Below are 25,393 nucleotides of genomic sequence, written 5' to 3' on the forward strand. Positions count from 1 at the left end.
CAATACACCCTCCTCAGGTACACCAAGTCCAGGTATACAAGGGTAGTGACATGTTCAACAGCACAGTGAGCTCCTGGTGGGTCAGGCCTAGAACAAGCATTTCCCAGGTGCAGCCTTGGACAGGGGGATGGGGCACCATGACCACACACCACAACTGGGCAGCACCAATTCCCAAAAAACTTTATTGTTTCAAGTGGCAAAATGTTATTGGTCTCTGTGGGGCACCTGGTAGGGAGGAGGGAGACCTGGGGTGGGGCAGGGCTCCATCCATTACAAAAATCAAAGGCTTTTATAAAAAATGCTATAAATTGATATCAAAAGAAAACCCAAGGTAGGCTGGAGGAGGAAGCAGAGGGGGAAGAGCAGACAGCACATGGAAGGAGGACCAGAACCTTGGACCACTCATGACGAAATCCAGGCCGGAATCCAAGCCGGGAGAGGTGTGGGGGAAAGCTGGGATGGTGATACAAAGTGCATAAATGTGCCTCCCAGACACTTCTCAGAGGCGAAGAGGGACAGAGGCTGCAGCCTGGGATATTGGGGGGGAGGGATCCAGCCATCTCCTCGCCGGGGACCCCACAGGAACGGGCACTGCCTGAGACTGCCGATGGGAAGGACCTGCACCGGGAGGGAAGAGAAGAGCTCAGGGGAGCCAACTGTGGGGGATGAAGATGCTTTGGCTTCCTTCCCCTCCCATCCTGGCTCCCCACACTCGGCATAGTTGTAAGGAAGGCCCCTAGTGAGTCCCTGGGATACCAGACCAGAAGGGCCCATGGAGCACACTGGGGACAGCCACAGGGCCCGAGGACCATCCTTGAGCCCAGGGAGGAAGGCTGAGATAGAAGCCCTCCTCCTTGTCCATCAAAGGCCAGATGAGAACACCCTATTCTGTGGGTAAAACTAAAGGGAGCCGAGGGACCCACCAAGTCTCTGGAACTTGGCTCCATCTGCCTGCTTCCAGCGGGGGGGGGGGGGGGGGGGGGGTAGCACGGCAGCTTGTGTGCATCCTCCAGGGCATGTCCTGCACACCCGCAAACCCCACTCCCCAAACCCAGCCAGGCCATAGCCCAGGGACTTGCCCTCACCTCAGGGCCTTCTCAGACCTTCTTCTTCTTCAGCTTCAGGGCTTGTAGCCAACTGGGTGAAGATCCTTCTGACCTAAAAGGCAGAAGGCAAAAGTCACAAAGCAAAGTGAACAACATGAGGACTGGCAGGAATAGAAACACCCTCCTCCAACCGCAAGAGGCAGCGCAAGGCCTGGTGCAGGAGACAGGAACTCGGCCACCAACGTAATACAGTTAATTTGGGACACGTTGACCTCCTCCCCAAGCATCAGCTTTCCTCTACATAAAGTGGGGTTTCTCTTTTTAGGCCAAGACAGCGAAGTCAGTGGATGCCCCGAGGTCAGGTCACCCACCCTGAGGATTTCTCTGGCTTCGGAGGTAACGTGAGGGGCTTCCCCAGCCCTGGGACCTTGCAGGACTTGGAGCGCTGGAATGCAGACTCCTTCTGGCTGGACTTGCTGTCTGCCAGCTCCCCCTCCTCAGCCGAGCGGTTCCGGGGACGCAGCTTGGCCTGAGAGACAAGTCCAGGTGCAGACAGATGTCAGTGGGACAGGCGAGAGGACTGAGAGAAGAGCGGACAGTCCCCAGAGTCAGGCTCAAACCCCCCGTGGTCCTTCCACCCAGAAGGATGTGAGATCACTTAACGACAAACCCCCCGAGGGCTGGGCTCTGCCTCCCACAGGAGCCACTCAAAGGGATGCTGCTGAATTCAGGCGCACTCAGCTGGGCCAAGCCAGTGGACTTCCGGCCCTGTGCCTCTGCTCATTCTGTTCCCTCTGCCTGGAAGGCTTCCCACCACCCCACCCTCCATAACCAACTCCTATGCATGCCTCAAAGCTAAGAGCAAATGCTAGGAGGCCTTCCCAGTCTACCCTCCACTGTTATGAACATTAACTTCTCTCTCTCTGAACGGGCCAAGCCCTTATCTGTACCTCCCTGTGACCCCTACACTTCTCCATTCGCCACAACTATGAACATAGCTATGTCCCCCGTGACCCCATGAGGTTCCAGGGCATGAAACAGCCTTGTTTCGCCTTCCGTCACACTTGGCACACAGCACAGGGTCGCGCAGGCTCTCAGTGGAGATTAGAGTGCGAGGAGGGGGAAGAAGGGGGAGGGCGGATGAAGAGATGATGGCGAGAAGAAAGGCTGGATGCAAGGTGGCCAGCTGGCCAGGTGGTTGGATGTGGTTGCTGAATCATCAGATGGTACCTTCAAGGCTGATGGGCTCAGGCCAGGAAAGAGGTTGACTTTCAGGCCCTTGGTGCCCAAGGACATCCGTGTCCTGCGATTCTGAGGCTCCTCCACCACCTCCTCGTCTGAAGACGGCAACCGAGAAGCTCGTGGCTCTGCAAGGGCCCAGAGAGGGCTCAGCACAGACAGCACCCCCAGACCCCTGCCACCGGCACACCCCCACCAAACAACACACTGGCCCTACCCGTAGAGTCCTGGAACAGGCGTGCGTCCGAGTCTGCCGCCTCCGACAGGCCCAGGGTACCGCCGGGCCGGATGGCCGGGGCCCGGTGCCCACGCTTGCGCCCCAGGTTGGCACGGCTCCGATACACGGCACTGTCGAGGACCTCGGTGTCCTGCTTGAGACAATGGCAACACCACTGCCATCGCCACCCCGTGGTCTTGCCCCATCCCACATGAGCCCTTCAAAAGTAGCCGACTGTGAGCAGATCCCTCCTGGAGCCCGGAGCCCCTGTTCATATGACCTGCCCACCACCCACCTTCTGCCTCCTGGATCGAGACCACTCAGGGCTCTGAGCAGCTGAGGAGCCCCAGGGACCAGGCTCTGACTCAACCCCCCCCCCCAGGCCCCCCAAGAGCCCAGCCAGTGCCCTGGGCACAGCCTCCACTGACCTCGATGAAGGAGAAGTCCTGACTGGGGGACCTGGGGGGAGGGCCTTGGGGGGGCCGGCGAGGGGGCCGCGTCGGGCCCTGCTCACCCCGCCCGGCCCCCGCAGGGCCCCAGGTGCCATCCACCTCTTCTGTCCGGCTGGCTTCGCCATCTGGCTGCGGCCTCCAAGAGGGCAGAGGGTCGCTGCCAGGCTCCAGGGGCTCCCCTTGCTCAGCACTGGCTGTGGTTCCTTCCTCTTCTGACAGGCCCCTCAGGCCCGAAGCCGCTGACTCCCTCCGGGCCGCTGCCTTGGCACTGCTGAGCGCCAGCGACTCCTCCGGCAGGCCCTGGGGGGCGGAGGGCAGGGAGCGGGCCGGGCCCCTGCCGGGGCTACAGAGGGGACAAACCAGAGGACAGGGTCACCCCGCAGCCACGTCTCCTTCCCGGAGCCCCTCACAGGACTAATCTCCCCTCTCCCCCCCTCCCTCCCTCTCCTTCCCACGCCTTTCCCAGACTCCTTCAGGAAGGACACGCTCAAGGCCGCACACAACACGGCACAGAGGGGATGAGCTGGGCCAGCCTGGCAGGTTCAAATCCTGGGGCCTCCACTTACTGAGACTTTGGGTGAGTCCCTTCGCCTACAAAAGCTTCTAACTTTATAGCGCTGCTGGAGGAAGAAATGAGAACCTCAGGAACGGGTCGCAGTGCCCGGCACTGAGCGTGTGCCCTCAACAGCAGCCGCTACCACCGCCATCCAGGTTGCTGATGCTGCCGGTGTGTCCCTCCCGGGGCACCTGCTTGAGCACACACTCGCCTTGGGATGAGCCGTGCAACCTCGTCAGCCCCCACCCAGGCACCCCTCCCTGTGCCCATCTCACTGAACATGTCAGGCCCTGCAGACTGCCGTGTACATGAACACACTGTTCCCCTGCCCACCACTGGGAAAGCTCCCCCACCAGCTCCACTCACTCTCCCTGCAGCTTAATTCCTCCACTGAAGCTGGCCTGCTCCCCTCCCCCCGCCGCCACCCCTCCTCAGCCCTGCAGCCCAGGGCTCCACCTGTGCCAGCCCCTGCCTCAGAGGGGGAGGCTCTTTGTTGCCCACTGCCAGGCTGGGAGCAACTCAGGGGCAAAGACGAGCCCCTGTTGCCTTTGCACCCCCAGCACCTGGCCCCAGGTCTGGCCAGGAGCAGGACTAAGCAAATGTTTGCCGAGTGAATAAGAAGCTGGGTCACCTTTGCATCTCAATGCAGCTTCTGCGGCATCGGCCTGATGCTCCCTGAAAACACATCACAGACACATGCATGCGCACTCTCACCAACTCACACACCTCCCGCGGGAGCTCGGTGCCGTCCAGCTGCACCTGCACACACAGACACCCGACACACTCACAGCACACCTCCCGCGGGAGCTCGGTGCCGTCCAGCTGCACCTGCACACACAGACACCCGACACACTCACAGCACACCTCCCGCGGGAGCTCGGTGCCGTCCAGCTGCACCTGCACACACAGACACCGACACACTCACAGCACACCTCCTGCAGGACCGGGTGCCATGCAGGACAGAGTGCCATGATCGCCTGCTGCTCCTGCGAGCAGAGCCACACCCTGACATGCACGAGCACCCCACGCTCACACCAGGCACGTGGGCGGGCGTGGGACAGGCTGGCGGGGCACTGGGAGCCAGGCCTCAAGTTCCCCCTGGACTGGAAGGGGAGGAGAGTGAGGCAGGTCAGTCCCAGAGCCAAAGGAGGAGGGCTGGAATGGACCCATGTCAGTCTGTCCTTCCACAAGCTGCTGACAGAGGGAAATTAAAGCGGTCTGGGGAGGGAAGGAGGCAGTGGAGGCCGTAGCGCAAGTGCAGCAGGCCTGGATGAGGCCAAAGCCAGCTCACCCTGCTGTTTCAGGTCAGGGCTGGGGCTGGAAGGGTAGCAATGGTACTCGCTGCCCGAGGAGGCCCTGCCCCAAGCCTCTCCCAGGGTGCGGCAGAGAGCAGGCTGAGAAAGAGCCAAGGGGATGAGAAACAGTAATAGGTAGATGGGAAGACCCACATCCAACCCTCACAGGTGTGGCTCAGTTGGCTGGGCATAGTCCATGCACTGAACGGATAGATGCTGGTTCAATCCCCAGTAGGGGGCGCAAAGGAGGCAGCTGATAGATGTTCTGCTCTCACATTGATATTTCTCTCCCTCTCCCTTCCTCTAAAATGGAAGGAAGGAAGGAAGGAAGGAAGGAAGGAAGGAAGGAAGGAAGGAAGGAAGGAAGGAAGGGAGGGAGGGAGGGAGGGAGGGAGGGAGGGAGGGAGGAAGGAGGGAGGGGGGAGGGAGGGAGGGGGAGGGGGTGGGAGAGGGAGGGGGAGGGGGTGGGAGAGGGAGGGGGAGGGAGGGACCCACCCATATCCAGAGTGAGACTGGGCCCCACACCAAGGGGGCAGAGGGCGGTGGAGGCCATGTGGGCCCGGGGGGAGGCCATGAGGAGGGCAGGGAGCAGTGTGGTGTAATCATCCATGCCGGCCTGTCTACACCCCACTCACCCTTCCCTTCATCTCCAGAGAAGCTTTCCTACCTCTTGAGCACCCAGAACACCTACAACCTGAGCCCCTCCTTGGCAGGAAACGGCGACAGACGTGGTCAGGAACCAGTGCAGGGTGCAGCCACTCCGGGCCACAGTTGGGCTCCATCCCTTACAATGTCTGTGGCCTTGGCAAAGCTACTGGCCCACTCTGAGCCTCGGTGTCTTCGTACGTAAACTGAGGATAACATAAGTACCTGGACTTTGCTGGGTTTGTTGGCAGAAATGTGTGCCCAGCACACAGCTAACACTTGATAAATATTTAGGAGAATCATCATCATCTTCTCCTAAATATTTACATTTAGGAGAATATAACCCTGGACATCTATAAGCCTCGCCCCATCTGGACTTGAGTCTCCTGAGGGTTGGACTCTACTCCAGCACCCCCACTCCAGGTGCAAACCCAGGTATGACATAGATCTGCAAAAAATCAGCTTCCTGGTGTTTTCGGCTCCCAGACCCTAAGGAGGTCAGGGCTAGAGCTGGTATGATGTGTCTAAATGGAAGCAGCTGGCCTTGACCCGAGACAGAAAGCAGCTGGCCTTGACCCGACACAGAAAGATGACCCCAAGGCTGGGCCCAACGGAACATGAAGGAGCCAGTCACAGGCTGTGGGTCCTTGTGCAAGCCCCACTGCTCCCTGGGCCTCAGTTTACCCACTCGTGGAATGAGGGAGCTTGCCTCCGTGATTCCTGTGGGTCCTCTCAGACTCAACAAAAAGCCCAAAATGACTGCAGGTTTCTACAGGCCCAAGGGGAGGGGCAGGAGGTGAACAGGAGGCCAGAGGGGGACGAGGGCAATGCACCAGCTCTCGGGACCGGGGAGCAGCACTCTCACCAGGACAAGGTGGCTCTAGACAGAGGAGGGGCTGAGCTCTCCCAGCATTCTCCCCCCCACACACCCGTTCAGGTCTTGTCACATCTGTACCAGACAACATCCCAGCCAATGACCTTTGTCCCACACAGAAATGATGACAAAAAATACCCCCAATGGCCTCACTTCATGGACACATCCATCCAAATCTGTGAAACAGGTACGACTGCAGGTAGCGGACATCTTTCGAGTGTTTACCACGTGCCAGACAGATCCCGGTCACTTCGCACGCGTTAACTCCAACCCCCTGCTGAGTCCTGGGAGTAAATGACCCCCAACTGCAGGAGAGGAAACGGAGGCCCAAGCCCTCCTGCAAGAACTCGCCCGAGGGCACAGGGAGGGACACAGGGTCAAGACCCAAACCTGGCCCACAGGCCCAAAGCCAAACTGCTCTGAACGACCCTCAAGGACTTCTCGTGACCATGGAAACCTCCAACTTTTGCTTTAAAGAGCAACTTTCCAGAGTGTAGAACTTCTCTAAGTCAGATGTTCAGAACTCCAGCTCCTTGGACACTAGTGAAGTTCGGTAAACATTGTGTCAGCACAGTGATTCCCAACCTTTCTCATCTCATGGTATATAAACTAATTACTAAACTTCTGTGGCACACCAAAAAATATATTTTTTCCCAACTGACAAAAAAAAATGCATAATTTTGATTCATTCACACCAGATGGCTATTGTTATGTTGGTGGTTGTCGTTTTTTCCCCCTTTATTGGTTTTTTAGAGAGAAGAAGGGAGGAAGGGAGAGGGAGAGAGACGGAAACATCGACGAGAGAGAACATCGACTGGCTGCCTCCTGTATCCTCCCCTCTGGGGATTTGGCCCACAACCTGGGCACGTGCCCTGACCAGGAATCAAACCACTGACCTCTCGGTGCCTGGGTCGATGCTCAACCACTGAGCCACACCGGCCGGGCGCTGGTTGTCATTTTTTTTATTTGACAGTCTCAGGGAAAGAGATCAGCGCCCGACCAGTCCGGTATGGCACGTTTTAAAAGTTCTGGTGGCACACTGGCTGAAAATCACTGTTCGCAAAAGGTAAACACGTTGCTGTGTTCTTCTGCTTTAACAGGCTGCTATGTGCTATGACACACATGCACTCTAAGCCTTTTCCAAACTTGTAACAACCAGAAAACCTGTGATGGAGACCAAAGCTCAGACAGCTGAGGACTCCCTGCTTCTCTGCCACTAACCTCCTTGTCCCCAACCCAGTCCCCTCACAATGGCCCACCTGGCCAGCCTCTCCCTTTCATCCTAAACAAAGGGAAGGGTATTCCCACTTTCCCATTCTTAAGAGCCACCCCAACTGGAGGGGAAAGGTGGAGCATGGTGGGCCCCCTGCTTGGTAGTCTTGAGTCCTGAACACAGTGGCCGCACCCGACAGCATGTAAGATAGAGGAGCAAAAGACACTGCCGACTGTGACCTCAAACAGGTCACACCCCTTCTCTCCTGCACCCTGGAGATGGTAATGATCCCTTCTTGCTTCACCTGCAGCTGTGAGATCAACGAGGTCAGCTGTACAGCTGAGCACGGGGGACCACAGACTCCCAGGAAGAGAAATCAGAGCAACCACGGGGCACCCACATTCTGCAGGCACCAGGAACGCTCAAGCTTCCTGTGGCTCATGTCACAGAGTGAGGCTCAGAGCCAGCCAGGAGCCTCTAGACCCCTGGTCCTGTGCGGTCACCTCCTCCCCACATTCCCCCTCCTCCAGGCCTGGGCACTGGCACCGTCCTGCCCCATGCTCTGTCCTTACCTCCCCCCTCTCCTCCTCAATCCCAAATGCCTTCCCAACTCCTCCACCACCAGCCCCACTCCCTCTAGATCCTTCCTGGTCCCTCCTGCCCCCTCCCACCCCACACCTCCCTGCCCCCCTCTTCCCCGCATAGCTGGTGAGAAGCTCCAGGGTTGGAAAAGGTCAAACGTGACGATGGAAATGTTAAGAGATGCAATGCCTTGTGGGGCGACCAGATAAGAGAAGGTAGAGAGAGCCGCCAAGAACATATCTGCAGAGCCCACGGACCCAGACAACGGGCGGGGGGGGGGGGGGCAGCTGAGTGGAGGTGAGCAAAGGGGGGAACACCTGTAATAGTGTCGATAAAAAGAGAGATGCCCCGCCTTTTTGCACCTTTTCCAGGCGTGAAATCACCTCAGTTGGTTTCAGAACATAAAAACCCGAGACAGACTGTGGCGGGCTCATAAACCTACCACTGTGTTCCTTTGCAAAGTTCTTTTCCAACAACTCTGTGCATGGAGCCAAGGTCATGGGGCCAGGAGCCAGGTCCCAACGTCCTTCAGGTTCTTAAACTATTGCTTCTTCTGGCCCTTAAAACAGGGCAGGCAAGAAGCACCATGTTCCTAACCTCTTGAGAGACAATAGTGCCACTGTCCACTGCACTCCAGACCCGGAACGGCCAAGACAGAGAAGACAAGAGTCCTCCTTCCTGCGCCCCAACAGCATCCACGGTCCCGGGCCCAGGAGCTCCTGTGGTTTCAGAGCTGAAAGGCCGGGAAACAGCCGCTGCGCTCGAGTGGGAGCCATCAGCATCCATCCAAAGACGTGAACGTACCATTTCCTCCAGCAATCGCATCACCAAGGAAGCCTAACAACGCATGGGCTGCAAGAGTACCCCTCACACATCACATTCACCACTCAGGAGAGGAACTCAGCCTACATGCAGGTCACAGTTCAATTTACAAAAAGGTAAAAGTAAAAATTCATAGTCCAAACCACCACCACAATTTTCCAGAGCAAAGCCGTGTCTCCCCTCCCCAGACAGCTGGCACGCCTCCCCTCACACACAGGGATGCCCCTTACCTGGCTCCAAAGCTGGGGGCTTCTCCTGTCTCCATCCCGGGGTCTTCGGGGCAGGTCTCCAAGGAAAATGAGGAGTCATCTTCGCCCTGGGCCTCTGGCCCACTCATTTCACCAACCCCCAGCTCTCTGGCCTCCATGGGGTCTCTGGCCCCCAGGCCAGGACACAAAGTGCCAGGGTCCCTGAGGCCAATCTCTGAGCACTGGCTGACTTCTCCCACCCCATGCTCCCTGGCTCCACTCGGGGCCCCAGAGCGCTCCACATTCCGGAGCCCCAAATCCTGGGTCCAGTCCATCTGTCCCACTCCACATCCTCGTGGCTCCTGAGAACCTCCGGTCTCCAGGTCACATGACACCTCCAAATTCCTCAGGCCCAGACTGTTGTTGCCCCAGTCCACCTGGCCCACCCCAAGCTCCCTGGAGCTGCTACCTGCCCCCACAGCCATGTTCCTCAGCCCCAGGTCCGGTGTCCAATCTGCCTGCCCCACTCCACGCTCCCTTGATTTAAGAAAGTCTCCAGCCTCCACGCCTGACCAGTCAGTCTGCCCCACACCCCTCTCTCTGGCCTGGCTGTGGCCTCCTGCCTCCCCAACCCCAGCCAAATCTCTGCCCCTCACCCTGACATCAGAAGTCCAGTCCTTCTCCCCAACTCCCATCCTCCTGGGCTCCTCAGAACCCCCCGTCTCCAAACGGCTGTCCAGGTCCACGTCTCTCAAGCCCAGGTTATCCGACCAGCTCCTCTGTCCCACGGCCTCCTCCCTGGCCTCACGTGAGCCCCCGGAACCCACACAACTGGACACTTCCAAGTTCCTGAGGCCCAGCTGGTCAGCCCAGTCCACGGACCCAGCTGAGGTCGTCTCGGGAGACACAAAGTGGCCACCTCCCATCTTGACGGAAGGGCTCAGGCCAGCACCACTCACTCGGTCATTGCCAATGATGCCAAAATGATGGCTCCCCTCGGTAGCCTCCACGCAGAAGTCAGCACTCCAGTCTCGCTGCCCTGGGCTGAAGGCTGCCTCTGGCTGGGGGACAACATTGAGGCTGAAGTCGCCAGCCCAGCCTCTCCGCCCCACTTCCCTGCCCCCCGGGTCGGCATCGCCCGGGCTCCGGTCCCCTGCCTGCCGTCTCCCGTGCAGCCCTCCAACCTCCTGGCGGGCACCGCTGTCCTGCCAGCTGCTCTGGTCTCTCTGGGTCAGCGCTCCATCCTGCGACTGGGGGCTGCTGGGGCTGAACAAGCCCCCCGACTCCATCTCCTCTGGCTGGCCTGCACCCCTGCTGGCCTCGCCCAGGCTGTCTCCCCTACTCGGAATCTTCTTCTCAAACTCCTTGTCCTGCTGTTGGGCTTCCTCGGGGCTGAACCCAGTGCTCAGGGCTCTCGTCCCTAAGCCTCGATCCTGGGGGCCGAGGGCCGTGGAGCTGCCGTGGCTGCTGTAGTCCCTCATCCAGGCGCTCTTCCCGAAATCCTGGTCCTGCTGCTCAGCACCCTGGCTGCCAAAGATGCCAAGCGACGAATCTCTCTTCCCAAACTCCTGGTCCTGCTGGTCCGCATGCTGGCTGCTGTATCTGCCGAGCTGGTCCTTCTGCCCCACTTCCTGGTTCTGCTCGTCCACCTCCTGGCTGGCATAAGCCCCCAAAGAATCTCTCTTTCCAAACTCCCAATCCTGAAGGCTCGCGTCCTGACTGCTGTAAGAACCCAGCGAATCTCTCTTCCCGAATTCCTGGTCCTGCAGTTCCGCATCCCGGCTGGAGTAAGTGCCCTGGGAATCCCTCTTTCTGAACTCCCAGTCCTGGGCATCTGGCTCCTGGCTCTGCTGGGTGCCAAGCAGGGCTGGCTTTCCAATCACCCGGTGCTGAGCTGTGAGCCCCCCTGGGGAGGACACTCCACTCCCGTGGGGGCTGCCGACCTCCACCTCCTCGTGGCCGATAACGCCGCACCTGCTGGCCCACTCCCTGGAGCTCCCCTCCCCTGCTCCTGGCCCACACTTGTTGGACCAGTCCTTCTCTCCAAGGCCTGGGCCCCCTCTAGGGCTCGCACTCCCCAGGCCATAGTCCTGAGAAGTGTTTTGGGACCAGCTGGAAGGGCTAAAACTGCTTGACTGTGGGTCTGCTGCGATCCCAAATTCACTCTGCAGATCTTTCTGGGCCCAGCCAAGGAGTCCCTGAGTCAGAAAAAAGAGAGAGAGACAAACAGAAACAATGCTGAGAGTTGATCCGAAATGAGAGTCAGCACGGTCTGGTGCCCAAGAGCCACACTTAGCAACAGAAACCCGGGGTTTGTATTCCAGCTGTGTGACCTTGAGCAAATCACTTAACCACTCTGGGCCTCAGGGCCCTCATCCTTAAATGGGGATAACTCCTACTGCAGGGGCAGTGAGGTAGGACTAAGCAAGATCATCTGAGCCGAGCCAAGCCCAGCCCAGCGCCCAGCACACAAACAGCACTCGGCACTCAGAACAGCACTGGGCACTCAATCGATGACCCTAAGGTCATGTGCACAGCCCTTGGGCAACACTTGGCTACCCACCAGGGGAAGGCAGCCTGGCAGAGTGGTCTCCACATGGATGTGGGGTACACTTTCCTTAGGAGAGGACAAGACTCAGCCCCTCCATAACTCCTTTCCACTGTGAGCTTCCACCACCACCCCAGCCTGTCTAGTCCCCATGAGTTCCCAGCCCCTCCCTCCCTAAGGAAGGCCCCTCTGCCCAACCCTCCCCAGGGGTGGAGAGACAGGAGGGACAGCCTCTGGCACAGGGAAAAGACCCAGCCAGGGCTCCACACCCCATGCTCCCTGACTCACTCCTGAATGCGGGCGAGCCCTGGCCTCAGGGCTGTGGAGCCTGCCGGCCTCATCCCGCAGCGCTGCGTTGGCCAACAGCCTCTCCAAGACAGACATGCTGTGCTCCCCGTCCCCAAGCCGGGCCATGGCCCCTGCCCCCACACCCTCCCCGGGCAGCTGGGTGGCAGGCGCCCGGACAGGGCTGGGCCGCTCCCCGTCGTCCGGACCTGTCGGACGGCTCCAGCTCTGGGCTCACTCTGGCCCTGCTCCCTCTAGAGCAGCTGCAGCTCTGGTGGCCACGCCCAGAAGCCAGTTGAGTCACCCACTTCCCGGGACAGACACACCTACTGCAGGAACCAGCTCAGTCTTAACTCCTTCCTGCTCCTCCTCTTCCACCCACCCCTCAGAGGCCTCTGGCTCCTCCTTCCTTCCAGCCCCATCCCTACCAGCCCAGGCTGGGCTAGAAAAAGACATTTCAAAGCCACCTGGACCTCAGCCCTTAAAATCAGAGGAAACTTGCTGGGTAACCCTGCCGAGGCTCTGCCAGCTCTGGGCCTTGGCTGCCTGTCTACAAGGCAGGTCTTGAGCTCAGTGGCAATAACATTCAAAAAAGCCAACACTTCCAACACTTACTCATGGATGAGCCAGGTGCTAACGTCAGGACTTTACACGTATTATGGTTCACTTAGTCTTTGCAATTATCCTATGAAATACAGTTTTTATCACTGTTATCCCCATTTTACAGATGCAGAAACTGAGGCACGAGCAGATAAGCAGCTTGCTCCAGGTCACACCTGGGCAAACAGCAGAGCCGGGAAATAAACCCAGCACCCACGCTGTAAGCGGCCACGCTCCGTGGCCTTTCACAACACTAGTCCTAAGAGTGGCCTGAACACTCAGCATCTGCCAAGCACCGAGCTCGTTCCACATCTCACCTCACCTGCACTACAACTCTGAGAGGCGAACATTATTGTGAAAGCGCTCTGACGCTTAGAGGTGAGGGCACGTTCCCAAAACTACTCAGCTGGTGGATGCTGGAACCTGACACAAGCTCTCACCAAACCCTAAGCACCGTCCCGTAGCCCCTGCGGACAGCTCAGCCAGTCCGCACAGCTGTGAGGGGCACGTCCACAGGTGCCCCGCATACCCAAGCTCCCTGCTGAAAGAACAAAGCCCACCAAAGCCCTGGCTTCCATCCCAAGGCCCCACCTCCCTGTACCCAATCTCACCTCGGAGCAGGCACTGGGGGTCTGTGTGTCTTTCAGCTCAGGTCCAGCTCCCCGCCGTGCACTGCCAGCACTTGGTGGTGGTGAGGCCAGGAGGTCATCCAGCCAGCGGGAGCTGCTTTCGGGGTCTGCAGGCTCGGGGGACCCCCCAGAGGGATCTTGAGCCTCGGTCCTAGGTTGGGTAGTCTCAGCCTGGGCCAGGGTCACGGCCTCCTCCTCAGCAGGCAGGGCCTGCCCAGGGTCAGGGGTGGCAGCAAAGAGGACACAGGGCTGGTCAGAGGGCGCTGGCTGCTGCTGCCCCAGGACCGGCTCCAGGACGGGCAGGGCAGCCTCCCTTGTGGCCAGAGCGCGTGGGGACTCATGTCTGGCCAGGAGCTCCTGCTCCTCATACCTCTCCTCTGCCTGAAGCAAGGCCGGTTCAGGTGGGCCCCCTGTTGTTGGCAGAGGATCAAGGGGAGCAGCTGGAGAGGGAGGATGGCTCTGCCCATCACCCTTTTGGGTTGGGGAGGTGCCCGAATCATCCATCTGCACCCAGGAACCAGGTCTTTCTGGTCCCTCTAGAGCTGACCAGGGCCCTTGTCCCTGCTGGAGCACTCCCTCCTGACTGGATGCAGCCCAGTCACGCGCCGCCTCGGCCTCAGCCTCAGCCTCTGCAGCCGCAGCCTCCGCAACCGCAGCCTCAGCCTCTGCAGCCGCAGCCTCCGCAACCGCAGCCTCAGTCTCTGCAGCCGCAGCCTCAGCAACCGCAGCCTCAGTCTCTGCAGCCGCAGCCTCAGCAACTGCAGCCGTAGCCTCCGCAACCGCAGCCTCCGCAGCCACAGCTGTAGCCGCCGCAGCCGCAGCCGCTGTAGCCGCCGCAGCCGCAGCCTCTGCAGCCTCCGCAGCCTCCGCCTCTGCAGCCTCAGTGATAGGGGAGGGGGGTGGAGAGTCCAGCCGCCACACCCCTAGACCCGAAGGCCGAGTGGGGAAGGTCCATTCAAAGGACTGTGATAAGCTCCAGTTGGACTCCGTCTCACTCCCAAAGGGACGATCCAGGGCTGACTGGCTCCCCTGGGTTTGGGGCAGGTCAGAGAGCGAGCCCCCCAGCTTCTGATCTTGGTCAGGCAGCCGTAGCACACCTTCAGAAAATCGGCGCTGAGCCAGGCCGGCGGGGCGGAGGTCTGCATCACCCCTGGACACCTCCTTGCCAGACGGAAACGTCCGATCAGGATCAAGCAACTCAGCCCCCTCCATCAGGGGCCGGGGCGAGGTGGCTGGACGCTGCTCTGGGCTATGGAGCCCTGAGACCTTTTCCACGGGAGGGCTGCTGGGTCTGGGGGTCTCTGGGGCTCCCAACGCAGGGCGCTCTGGGCTAGGGGCATGGCAGGAGCCCTCATCGAGCAGGGTCACAGTTGGGAACGCTGGAGTCACAGGCAGGCAGGGAGAAGGCCCCGACGCTGAAGGACTCTGGCCTCCTGGAAGACGAGAGCGGCCAGGAGACCCAGAGGCCGGGCCTGAGGTGGCGAGCCCTCCGTTCTCTGTGGTGGGGCCTGGACTTGGGGGGACCCAGGCCTTGGAAACCTGCAAGAGAAAGGTCGCGAGCCATCACTCACCTTATGGACCACAGGTCAGCTGCTTCTTTACCTCTTACCCCACAGACAGGAGGAGAAAACTGGGGGTCCTCTCAGGACAGCTGGCAAAGGCCCCAAATATTAGTTGCGGCTTCTTAAGCTTCTCAGGGTCCTCCGTCCCCTCCTTTAGACCCTCTTCCCAGAAAACACACAGAGCCCTATTCACATAGTATGACCCACACCAATTCAGGTGGTTCAAACCCCCGCCATCCACCCACCCACCCCAAAGCTCTTCGAAGGATCCCCCAGGAGTCCATGGAGCTGTCCACCCTGCTAGGTGCATCCACAGGTCCCAGCGCTGCCCGAGGAAGCGAGCAGGCCTCGGGCTTCAGGCAAAGGCACTGGGCACGTGAAAGCCCTCGGCGTGGTCACCCAGCAGCGCCTCCTGTAAGCCATGGGCCCTTCCATAGGATGGTCACTTGGCTTCTCTGAGCCTCAGCCTCTCCCTTTGTCCATTGGGGCTGGTGACAACAACGTCCCCCTCACAGACATAGGTGGGGAGGAAATAAGATTCGTGCATGTGGCCTCTTGGGACAGGACTTAACCAAGAATGGATCTGTGGGCCGATGGGGGAGGAGCACTAGTGCGCAGGAGGGTGGGGGCACCTGGCACCCCACTGCTCCACTCCGCCTGGCCCCCGACAAGGAAGTGACTCTTGCTCTTTCCGACCTTCGCCCTCCCCATCGGTCACACTTCCCTTGCTGCCCCAACATGGGGCTGTGGGCCTGGTCAGAGGAAGGCGTCCCGCGTGTTCAGGGCCCCTTCCATTCCCTCCATGTTCCCTCCTCTCTACAAAGCTCTAGCTTTAAAGCTCACACCCTCCTGTTAGAGCCCCGGAAAGCACAGCCCCTGGATCACTGCAACCCGCCCCAATACCAGCCCCGCCATGATCCAGTGGTTTCACCGTGGACCCTTCCACCACCCTGGCTGGACTCCCTGACCTCCTCTTCTCTGATGCCGTCACGACCGTCTCTCCCATGACCGTGTCCCTACCCAGAAGGGCAGCCCTCCATAGTCTCGGTCTCCCACTCACCCACTCCCACCTCCTGCCTGTGCAGGTCCCTCCTTCCACCTCCCCACCTCCCCTCTCCCCCCTCCTTCAATTCTTCAACCGCTCTAGAAGCCTAGCCACTAACCCTCCTCCTTCTCACCGGGGCAGAAAACACCCACCCCGCTACCTGTGTGACCCCAGATCGTGAACTGCCCTCGCTCGGGGCTAAGGCCAACCCTTCCCCTCTCCCCTGCATCACTGATTTTTCCTCCTCTCTTGGATCATTTCCTTAAGTACACAAACTGCTCTCATTTCTTCCGCCCTAAAAAAAGAAAAACACTCTTGCACTCACCTCTCTCCAGCCACCAGCCATACCTTGACAACGCCCATCTGCAGTTTCTATCTCTCACCACACTCTGTCCCATTGTCTCTTGAACACCCCAATCAGGCTTCTTCCTGCACCTGCCACCTAACTGCTCTCGTCAAGGTCACAACGTTGCCCTGTAGCTAAGTCCCACTCCCAGGGCTCACTTGCCCTGACCAGGGAGCCTATTTGACTGTGTGGATGGGCCCTCCTCCCTCCTTTGGCCTCCAGGACTCCACCCTCTCCAGCTTTCCTCCCAGCTGGCTGCTGCTCCATCGTCTCCTGGGCCGGGCCGGACGGGCCGGGCCTCAGTCTTCCCTCCTGTGCCTCCTCTCCTCCCCTGGTGATCTCCGCTGGTCTTAACTACATCTGCACAAGGACAAGTCCCCGGAACTCCAGACTCAAATAGCCAAATGCCCACCTGAGACTTCCACGTGGATATCTAACAGACATCTCAAACTCAACTAATCCAGCAGCAAACTCCTCGCACCTCCTCCCACCCTGCTGCACCCTCAGAGGGCCCCATCTCACTGAATGGCAACTCTGCCCTTCCAGTTGCTGGGGCCCAAAGCCCTGGAGTCATCCTTTACTGCGTGGGTGTGCTCTCTCTCTCTTCTACCAATCTACCTGCAAATCCTGTCTTCAAGTTCGCCTTCAAATTCCACCGAAAGTGACCACTTCTCACCATCTCATCACCAGGGTAAATCACCTCACCCCTGGATTATTCCAACAGCCCCCCACCTCAGCTGGCCCCTGCTGCTGCTCTTAGCTCCCTGCAACCAACAGGATAAGGTGACTTTTACAACTCTCCTCCAAACCCCTCAAAGGTTCCTGCCCCTCTCTCAAGCCAAGGCCCTCCCAGTGGCCCACAAGGTTCCACATGACCAGTCATCAACTCTCAGTCCTCACTACCACCAGCTCCTCCCCTCGCACTGCAAATGGGACCATCTGGCTTCCTTGCCAGCCAGGTTCCTTTGTCCTTGCAACTGTTTCTGCCATGAACGCTGTTCTCCAAACATCCACACTCTCACTCCCTCACGTTCCTCGCAGCAAGGCCTTCCCCAGCTACCCTCGTCCCCGATCTCTCTACGTTCTTGGGTCTCCCCGGCACTTGTGTGACCACATATCTGCTGGTTCACAGAGTTGTCTGGGTCCGCACTGGCCTCTCGCATTCGCAGATGAGCTCCCGGAGAACAGGGATGGCGCGTGCTCTGCTCTCTGCTGTTTCCCCAGCACCCAGCTCATAGTACATGCTCAGTAAATATTTGTTAGATGGACGAATGGAGTCAGGTGCCCATCACTGGGCACACAGGGCAGCCTCTATGAGCAAGAAGAGCTCATCTGCTCAGGAAGGCAGGCTGCCCATCCTCTCAGCACAGTGGGGAGAGGTGGGGATATAACAGGAAACCCCCAAGGAAGGAGTTTTCCCCAGAACCCTGAGAAGGAAGCCTAGACAGGGGAGCAGTGGAGTCAGACAACTCAGATCCTGCCTAATCCTTGGGTAAGTTCCTTAACCTTGGCGAGCCTCTTACGGGGGCCAAGAGGGCCTGCTAGCTAGTGATCACAAGGACTAGGCTGGTCCACCCTCCTGGAGCATGCCCGGCACACAGTAGGTACTTACGGCAGTAGTTATGGATAATCACTCTTGATAACTAGCAGTCTCATGGCCTGAACCACACTTGATCAAGAGCACTGGCCTGGGAGCCAAGAAATCTGGAAAAAATCTGAGTCCCAGGGCCAGCCCTTGGGCAAGTCACTCTCCATGACCCTCAGTGTCACCTTCTGAACTACAAAGGGATAGAACAGATGACCTCAGATGACCCTTCCAGCTCTAAACCACTGATTCCGATTCGTAACAGGATAACTCACATCGCTAGGTGGCTCGGAGCTGGCAGGCTGAGCCAGGTCCCCGTTGAAGGCCAGGTCCAAAGCAGGGCTCCTAGGAGGGAGGAAGACAGGAAACTGAGGCACAGGATTAAGAAGCCCGTGACAGATGAATGAGGGGACAGAGCTGTCTAAGAGTCTGCCCAAGTGACTTTAACAGCACCCAAAGTTAACCTCCCCTCACCGCCAGGTATTGTCTACTGAGCCCTGCCTGGCACCACCAGGACAAAGCTGCTGCACAGTATGGAAATGGCCCAGGAGACAGTGCCCATTCCATACCTGCACACCAATGGTTAAATTCCCTTTATAACAAGCATCCTTGCCCTGGCTGGTTTGGCTCAGCGTCGGCCCTTGGACCAAGGAGTCGCGGGTTCAATTCTGGCCAAGGGCACGTACTTCAGCTGCGGTCCATCCAAGGCCCTGGCCGGGGTCATCGGGGAGACAACCAGTCTCTCTCATGTGTTTCCCTCTCTCTCTCCCTCCAACTCTATCTGAAGATAAATGGGGAAAATATCCTCAGGTGAGGATTGAGAAAAAAAGAAAAAGCATCCTGGAAGTTCACACCCCTCAATGATTCCCTAAAATATAACCCCTCCTTCCCCCAGCCGCTCAGGGGTTAATGCTCTCCCCTCCAGCCAGGGAGAGTACAGCTGGCCTGGCTGCCCTGCCAATACTTCTTGAGGATTCCAGGGGGAGGGAAAGGGGAAGAGTGGTTTTCCAAGGAAGTTGTCCTTCTTCAGCTCTGCTTAGAGCCAGGGAGGGGAGGACAGAGGGCTAAACCCAGCCTGGGAGCCCTGGCCTGGGTCAGAGAAGGGTTTGTCGAGAGCCCTGCCCTCCAGGTACTTTCAGGTGAGAAAAGGGCAGGGCTGGAGGGCAGGGCAGAGGCCTTCAGCTTGGGCTCAGCCCAGACCACAGCTGCCCTGCCCTTCACAGCGCCGGAGGGGGAGGGGAGCCTCTGGGCCCAGCAGAGCCACCAAGAGTCCAGGGAGCCAAAAGTGCCTCAAGTGGGCTCTCCCTGCCCTGGGGACAGCCCCTGAGATCCCTCAGCCTCTTCCTCCAGGGCTCTGTGCCCACCACACCAAGAGGCACCTCCTGGCCAGTCTTCCTTTACACTGGCACCCACTCTGGAGAAGTGTATTACATGCAACAGTCTCCAACCTGGCAGTAATCTCTGCACAGTGACACTAGCTGGCCTGGCATCAAGGTGTGTTCCCATCTTATCTCTCCCATCAGACTCCTGCGGGCAGACTGTGCCCTTCTCATCACACACCAGCACCTGGTACACTGCTCCGAACACAGCAGGAGCCGGCAGTTCAGAGCACATGCTTGGGAATCAAACAGACCTGAATTCAAACCCCAGCTCTGTCTTGCTTGCCAAGGAACCACGGGGACGGCACTTTTAAATCTCAGTTTCCTCATCTCTAAAACAGATCTAATACTCCCTCCACTGAACAGAAGGGCTGTGGATTAGAGGAAGCAAGGTTTGGCTCTTGGCATAAAAAATAAAGTAAACTTCCATACTGTGCATTTGAACTCTACCGTAAACATGCATCAACTCGGCAAAGGAAATTATAATTGTAAAGAAAATATAGTCATAACACTGTCTGCTGGCAGAAAGCTTTGGAACTTAGACCAGGGTCTGCCTGCATTCACAGCACACCACTAACCTAAAAGTGAAGGTCACAGTCCCAACGGGAGCCACCCACTTCATCCTCCAGGCAACAAAACACACAGCCCCCCACCCCTCACCTCTCCTGGGGGCTCTGGCTGTGCTCTTCTGGGTACTCTGTGGGAGACTTCACAGGCCCCTCCTGGGACCATCCCCTGGAAAGGGTCCCACCATCCTCATCCATGGGACCAGCAGCCATGCCATAGGTCCTGGGGCCGTATCTTGAGCTGCCATCGTGGTTAAAGGTGAGGCGGGAGCCCCAGAGGCGGTCAGAGCTGGCGGGGACCTCCTTCCGGGGCTGCTCCATCTTGGCCAGGATCTCTTCCACCGTGGTGGCTGCAAAGCGCTCAGAGGCTGGACGGAAGGGGGCGGGGGCCTTCCGCACACCCCCCGGGGCAGCACATCGAGCTGGGGGTGTCAAAGGGGGCATCTCTTCTTTCACAGCCTCCTCTTTCCCGGTCTCTCGGGTGGCTTCTCCTCTGGTGGAGGTCTCGGCCACTGGTCTCGGTGCAGCAAAGGGAAGGTGACGCTTGCTGCCACCATAGGGCTGGGGTCCTGCCAGCATGTTCATCTTCCGGGCAGAAGGCAGCTCAGCCAGGGGACCCCGGGGGGGCCGAGGCCCAACAGACACCAGCAGGCTGGGCTTGGCAGGCAGGGCAGGCTTGGCAGGCAGGGCCCGGGGTTTGGGCTTGACAGGGGGTTTGGCCTGAGGGTCACCTACCAAAAAGAAAGGGTTGGTTGGGGAGGCTGTCAAAAGAACCAGGAAACAGAACTTCATCTCCCACCCTATTAACTCAAAATGTTGACAACCTTCTAGTGACAAGCCAAATGTCACCTCTTCTATGAAGCCTTCCTTGATTTTCTACACATCCCAGAAGCAACTTCTGTCTCCAAGTTCCCAAAATCAGTCAATCTCTCCTATGAGCTAAAGCTATTTAAGGGCTCTGCTGGCACCTTATTTCTCCCTGTACCTACTTTGCATCTAACACACGTTCGTATCAAATGAACGAATGAGCCAATAAATGAATGCCAATCTACCCATATATCAAGCACTCAGCCCAACATTTCCCCAATCCAGTCCTGTCCTCTTATGTGATATTCTACCATCTTACCATCCTGCCATCCATAGCTCCTCCCTCACTACACACCCAGGCCACCTCCCCACTGTCATCCTGTGTATGATGAGGAATGCAAAGTTACTATTGATCTAACCCACACAGAAGTAAATCTGCTACAGGAAAAAAACAAGACCAAGAACCTACCTCCTATGCAAATCATTCCAAAGCCAAATAAAAGATCTTGGGATTACTCATTGCTACGGCCCTTCTAATAGAAACCTCTGTCACCCACTCATTCGGCTCAGCCTAAAAAAGGAGTCTAGACGGGAGCCAGAAGGCCTGGGTTCAGACCCCCATAGGTGAATGTCATTTCTCTTCTAGGCTCCTCCCCTTAAAACATTCTGCTTTATCCACATCATTTCAAAGGGAAGCCTGTTCTTATCTGCTGTAGAACCAAGACCTCAAACAGTTCTAAAGGGTCTCACCAGGAACTGAGAACCTTTCAAATTCATCCTGCACTTCTCCCCCCTCCAATGCCACCTCAACAGAATCATCACTTGCCCACCCCTTCCAAGACAGAATGGGGGTTCAGCCTCTGCCCCTCTCACTGTCCTCCCAGCCACCCCGCTCCACCCTGCACCCATAGGCACCTACCTGGCTCAGAGCCAGCAAACGCCAGCTCCTCCTCCATGTCCTGGGGTGGTGGGGAAGCCATGGCTGTGCTTTCCCTGAGAGCAGACACTTTCATCACATGCAGCAGAACCTGCATGAGAATCGGGAAGCAGAAGGGTATGAGCTGGGGCAGCCAAAGACCCAGGAAACAAGAGAGGAGAAGGCACGAGGGTTGGGTGTTAGCAGGAGGCTTGGTCAAGGGAAGTCTGCTACTTCTAGCAGAGGCAGAGTGTGGGACAGGAAGAGGGAACTTTGGAAGGGGTGGGGAGGTCAAGGCAGTCTATTCTCAACTGTTCCCAGATCATTCTCCAACCCTTGTTTCCTAACCCCCAAGTCCTGGAGCTTCAGGGGGCCGCCTACTCTTTCCCTCCCCTGCTGAGCTCTCCAAGAAACCCCACTTACTGTTCCCAGGGTACCCCTTGGGTGCAGAAGCCCCCCTGGGGCAGAGCAAGAGAGCCCCAAAGTCTGAAGCCTCTTCAAGACTCACCTCATGGGAGACGGGAAAAACCCGCTCCTCCCTAACCTGGGGCTCCACCCCACAGCCTGCCTTCCCTTTCCTGCTCACCCTCCTTCCCTCCCTCCCTCCCTCCCGCAGCTGGGAGTGGTTCCCTCTCCCCTCTCCCCCCTCCTCCTTCCACATCCCTGCCCCTCTCCTGCCTCCCTCAGAGCTGTCTCATCCAAACACGGAAAAATAAGGACTAAAAAGTAAACATCTGGAATACATTTTTTTCTTTAATTTCTCAATTGCTTTGGCTTCAGCTCGGAATTTGATGAGGTAAAGCCAGGGCCTAGTCCTGTTGCCATAGCAATGGCCTCCCACTGGATTTTCAGAGCCTCGCCAAGAGGAAGGAGGAGCCGGCCCAGCCTGGGCTGGGAGAATGGGACAGGGCTTGAGAACATGGAGGGGGGGCTGTGGCCTGGGGGGAAATACTCCCTGGGGTTCCCCCTTCTAGGACAGTCAGGGTAAGACAGCCACAGCCTAGGAACTGGTGATACTTGGGCAGCCCTCACCTGCCTAGGATTGGCCTGGGGGATTTGAGGGGCAGAAGAAAATTTTCAATCAAGTGTCACAGCCCTACCAGGAGTGAGCTGGGGTCTGAGCTGGGGTGGGACTACCATTTCCAGCTGTGTGCCCGTAGGCACAATGCTTACTTCTCAAAGCCTCAGTTTCCCTATGTGAAAGGTGGAGTTACTGAGACTGTTGGGAGCTTAGGGAGAAGATGCATGCAAACTGCTTAACATAATGCCTACCACATAAGTGCCCAATAAAAGTTGGCCATTATTAATACAATTCCATTCAGTGTCACCAGTGAGCTAACATCCTTGGTAACCACCTCCTCTCCCCAGATCATTCCTTCACTCCCACAGGGCCATCATGTCACCTGTTCTTCAGACACTCCGCCACCTCCTCAGTTCTCATCCTGGCCCCAGCCGGTTTGGCTCAGTGGTTAGAGCATCGGCCCTTGGACCAATAAGTCTCGCGTCCAATTCCAGTTAAGGGCACATACCTCAGTTGTGGTTCATCCTTGGCCCTGATCAGTCAATGTGGCTCTATCATATCAATGTTTCTTTCTGTCTCTTGTCTTTCCCTCCCTCCTACTCTGTCTGATGCTAAATGGAAAAATAACCTCAGGTGATGAATTAAAAAAAACAATTCTCATCCAGCCTCCTGCAGCACCACCATCCCACCCACCTGCCTCCTCAGGCTCTCCAGCCTAGAGACAGAATGCTGGCCCCTCTTGTTCCAAAGGAACAGAGATGTTTCCTATCACATTGTAGAGGCCCTGAGGACAACCTAACCCCCTCCAGCCTGCAGTGGGTACTGCTTCCTCCAAGTCATCCACTCCAGCTGGTCTGGGAAGACAGTGCCAAATCCAAAGAAAGGCCCTCTGATGCCCAACTTTTGCAAACCCCACCCACCCCTCACCTTTGACCCTGCCCCAGCTTGTTTCAAAGATGGAAGAGAGTAGAGAGAAGAGTGTAGAGAGAAACGCAATTCCCTTCCTTGGTCAGCCAACTTCCACGAGTACTGCCCACTGTGGGTGGGTGAATAACTGTGCAGAGCCAGTCCAAGTGCACGTGGGGGAGGGGCACATGACAGAAAAAATAAAATTAAAACACAAGACAGTCTCCTCGTCCTTGATAATTATTACAAAGAACATGATGTGGGTGGTTAGAAATGGGGTCCAAGTGGCCCAGAACCGACAAACTCTTTCACCTGGGGGCCTGACCCACACCTCTGCAGTATGAGAAGGCACAGCAATGAAGTGGGGGCTCAGCTTCCCCAATGGAGGAGATCTACAGCAGCGCAAAGGCCCAGCCAGGAAGCCTAGGTGCCCAAGGCCGTAGCCAAAAGCTGCAGAATCACAGAGGCTCTGAGCACTCCCCACCCCAGGAATCAGGGGGACACTAGCTGACCCTCGGGAGCAAAGGCTACCACACGGGCTGAGAGGTCGGGAAGTTCCAGCCCGGAGCAGGGGCCCAGAGAGACGTCGGCGCAGGTGGGGTCGCCCCAATGAACCCTAGGATCTGCGGCCGGATCCGGACCCAGAGAGGTCGGCAGGGACAGCACATAAACAGCTGGAGGAGGGAGGGCCAACGGAAAGACGGAACAGCCCGGGGCTAGGGGCCGTCTGGAGGGGCCCAGCGGGAAGCTCAGGACACAGAGGGGACGGCAGCAGCCGAAGAGGAGGAGCCGAGGAGGGTGGCGGAGGAAAAGGAGGAGGGGGCGGCGGCAGAAGCGGAAGACCTGTGCGCGGGATGTGAAGCAGCCGGCGAAAACACGAGGGGCTGAGAACACAGACCGGGTGGGGGCCGACTGGGTGGCTGGGGGCGTGCCGAGGGATCCAGAGGAGGGGGCTAGCGCAGACCTGGGAACAGGGGGAGGCAGGGGTCCCCCTAACAGCTCCGCCCGCCTCCGGGCCCCGCCTCAAGTCCTCGCCCCTTCCCCCCTTTCTTCTGGCTCAGCCAGCACGAGCTCCAGGCCGTGCGCCCTCCGCCCCCGCGCACACGCACCAGCTCTCGCGTGCCCTTCGCTTCCTCCGCGCCCCTGGCCCTGCAAACTTTCCTGCTCACCGCCCCCTCCATCCCAACCCAAGGTACCGGCTGGAAAGCGCCCACTCCTTCCATGCCCCTCCCCCGCCCCAATCCTGGACCCCGCCCCCTCCCTCGCCCTCCTGCCTGCCCCCGCGCACTCACGCGCTCCCCCGGGATCCGGCTCCGCTAGGCTCGGGCTCGGCGCCCCGACGCCAGTCTCCGCCACCGCCGCCGCTGCAGCCGCCGTCACCGTGGCCCAAGCCAGTACAAGCGCCGGCGGGGCCCCGCCCCCAGCTCCGCCCGGGCCCACGCCCCCAGAGCCCCTCATGAATATCCATGAGCCAATGGAAACCCGGGGTGGGAAGCCCGTGCAGAACTCGCCTGACTGTATGCAAATAAGCGCAACCCAGGTACACAATTATTCATGAGCCTGGCAAATGAGGTGCCCGCCCCAGGATCAGACAGGGGTGAAACTGACGCAATTCAGCCGCTAATAGCGTTCGGGCAAAATGGCCACCGAGACGACTGCCTAGAGAGGAAATTTAGAGCGGAGGGCCCGAGGCTCAGGCCCAGCGGCCAGGCTGATGGAAGCACCATAGAGTCACGGCGAGAAAGAAGGGAACCACCGGCCGACTGGAGAGACTTCCTGTGGCAAACACCTGAGAGCTTCTGCTACGTGGCTATCCCACGTGTGTAAATTCAGATTTAGAGCCACCATGAGGAAGACTGGGAGCTCTATTTTCCTCACTAATCCTCCTCACTTAGCTCCTGTTAGGCCCGCTTCCCAGATACAAATTTTTCCTGACCTCCTAACTGGTGCACCCTCTTCCTCCCAGCTCCACACCTTTCCTGCACCCCCACCACACTGTGTGCCCACCCCCGCTTATCCTCCCAACTCGCCAGGCTCAGGTTTCCACTCTCCTGGTTGCAGAGGCCAGT

The 25,393-nt window shown here is 58.3% G+C and overlaps 1 protein-coding gene across 1 annotated transcript; it reads right to left on the minus strand.

Moving 5' to 3' along the window:
• Positions 1 to 202: 202 nt before the first annotated feature.
• On the minus strand, positions 203 to 24,676 carry TNKS1BP1 (tankyrase 1 binding protein 1). The gene is made up of 13 exons (XM_036259277.1): positions 24,617 to 24,676; positions 21,401 to 21,509; positions 19,769 to 20,405; positions 18,005 to 18,074; positions 14,029 to 14,730; positions 13,174 to 13,818; positions 9,172 to 11,327; positions 2,931 to 3,297; positions 2,503 to 2,653; positions 2,277 to 2,413; positions 1,418 to 1,575; positions 1,086 to 1,158; positions 203 to 618 (listed from the first exon to the last, which is right to left on the minus strand). The coding sequence occupies exons 2-12, from the start codon at positions 21,492 to 21,494 to the stop codon at positions 1,098 to 1,100; spliced, it is 5,178 nt and encodes a 1,725-aa protein (XP_036115170.1). The 5' UTR covers positions 21,495 to 21,509; positions 24,617 to 24,676; the 3' UTR covers positions 203 to 618; positions 1,086 to 1,097.
• Between the last annotated feature and the right edge of the window lie 717 nt (positions 24,677 to 25,393).

The sequence above is a fragment of the Molossus molossus genome, unplaced genomic scaffold, assembly GCF_014108415.1.
Source record: "Molossus molossus isolate mMolMol1 unplaced genomic scaffold, mMolMol1.p scaffold_m16_p_13, whole genome shotgun sequence".
In the NCBI taxonomy this organism is placed as follows: Eukaryota; Metazoa; Chordata; class Mammalia; order Chiroptera; family Molossidae; genus Molossus; species Molossus molossus.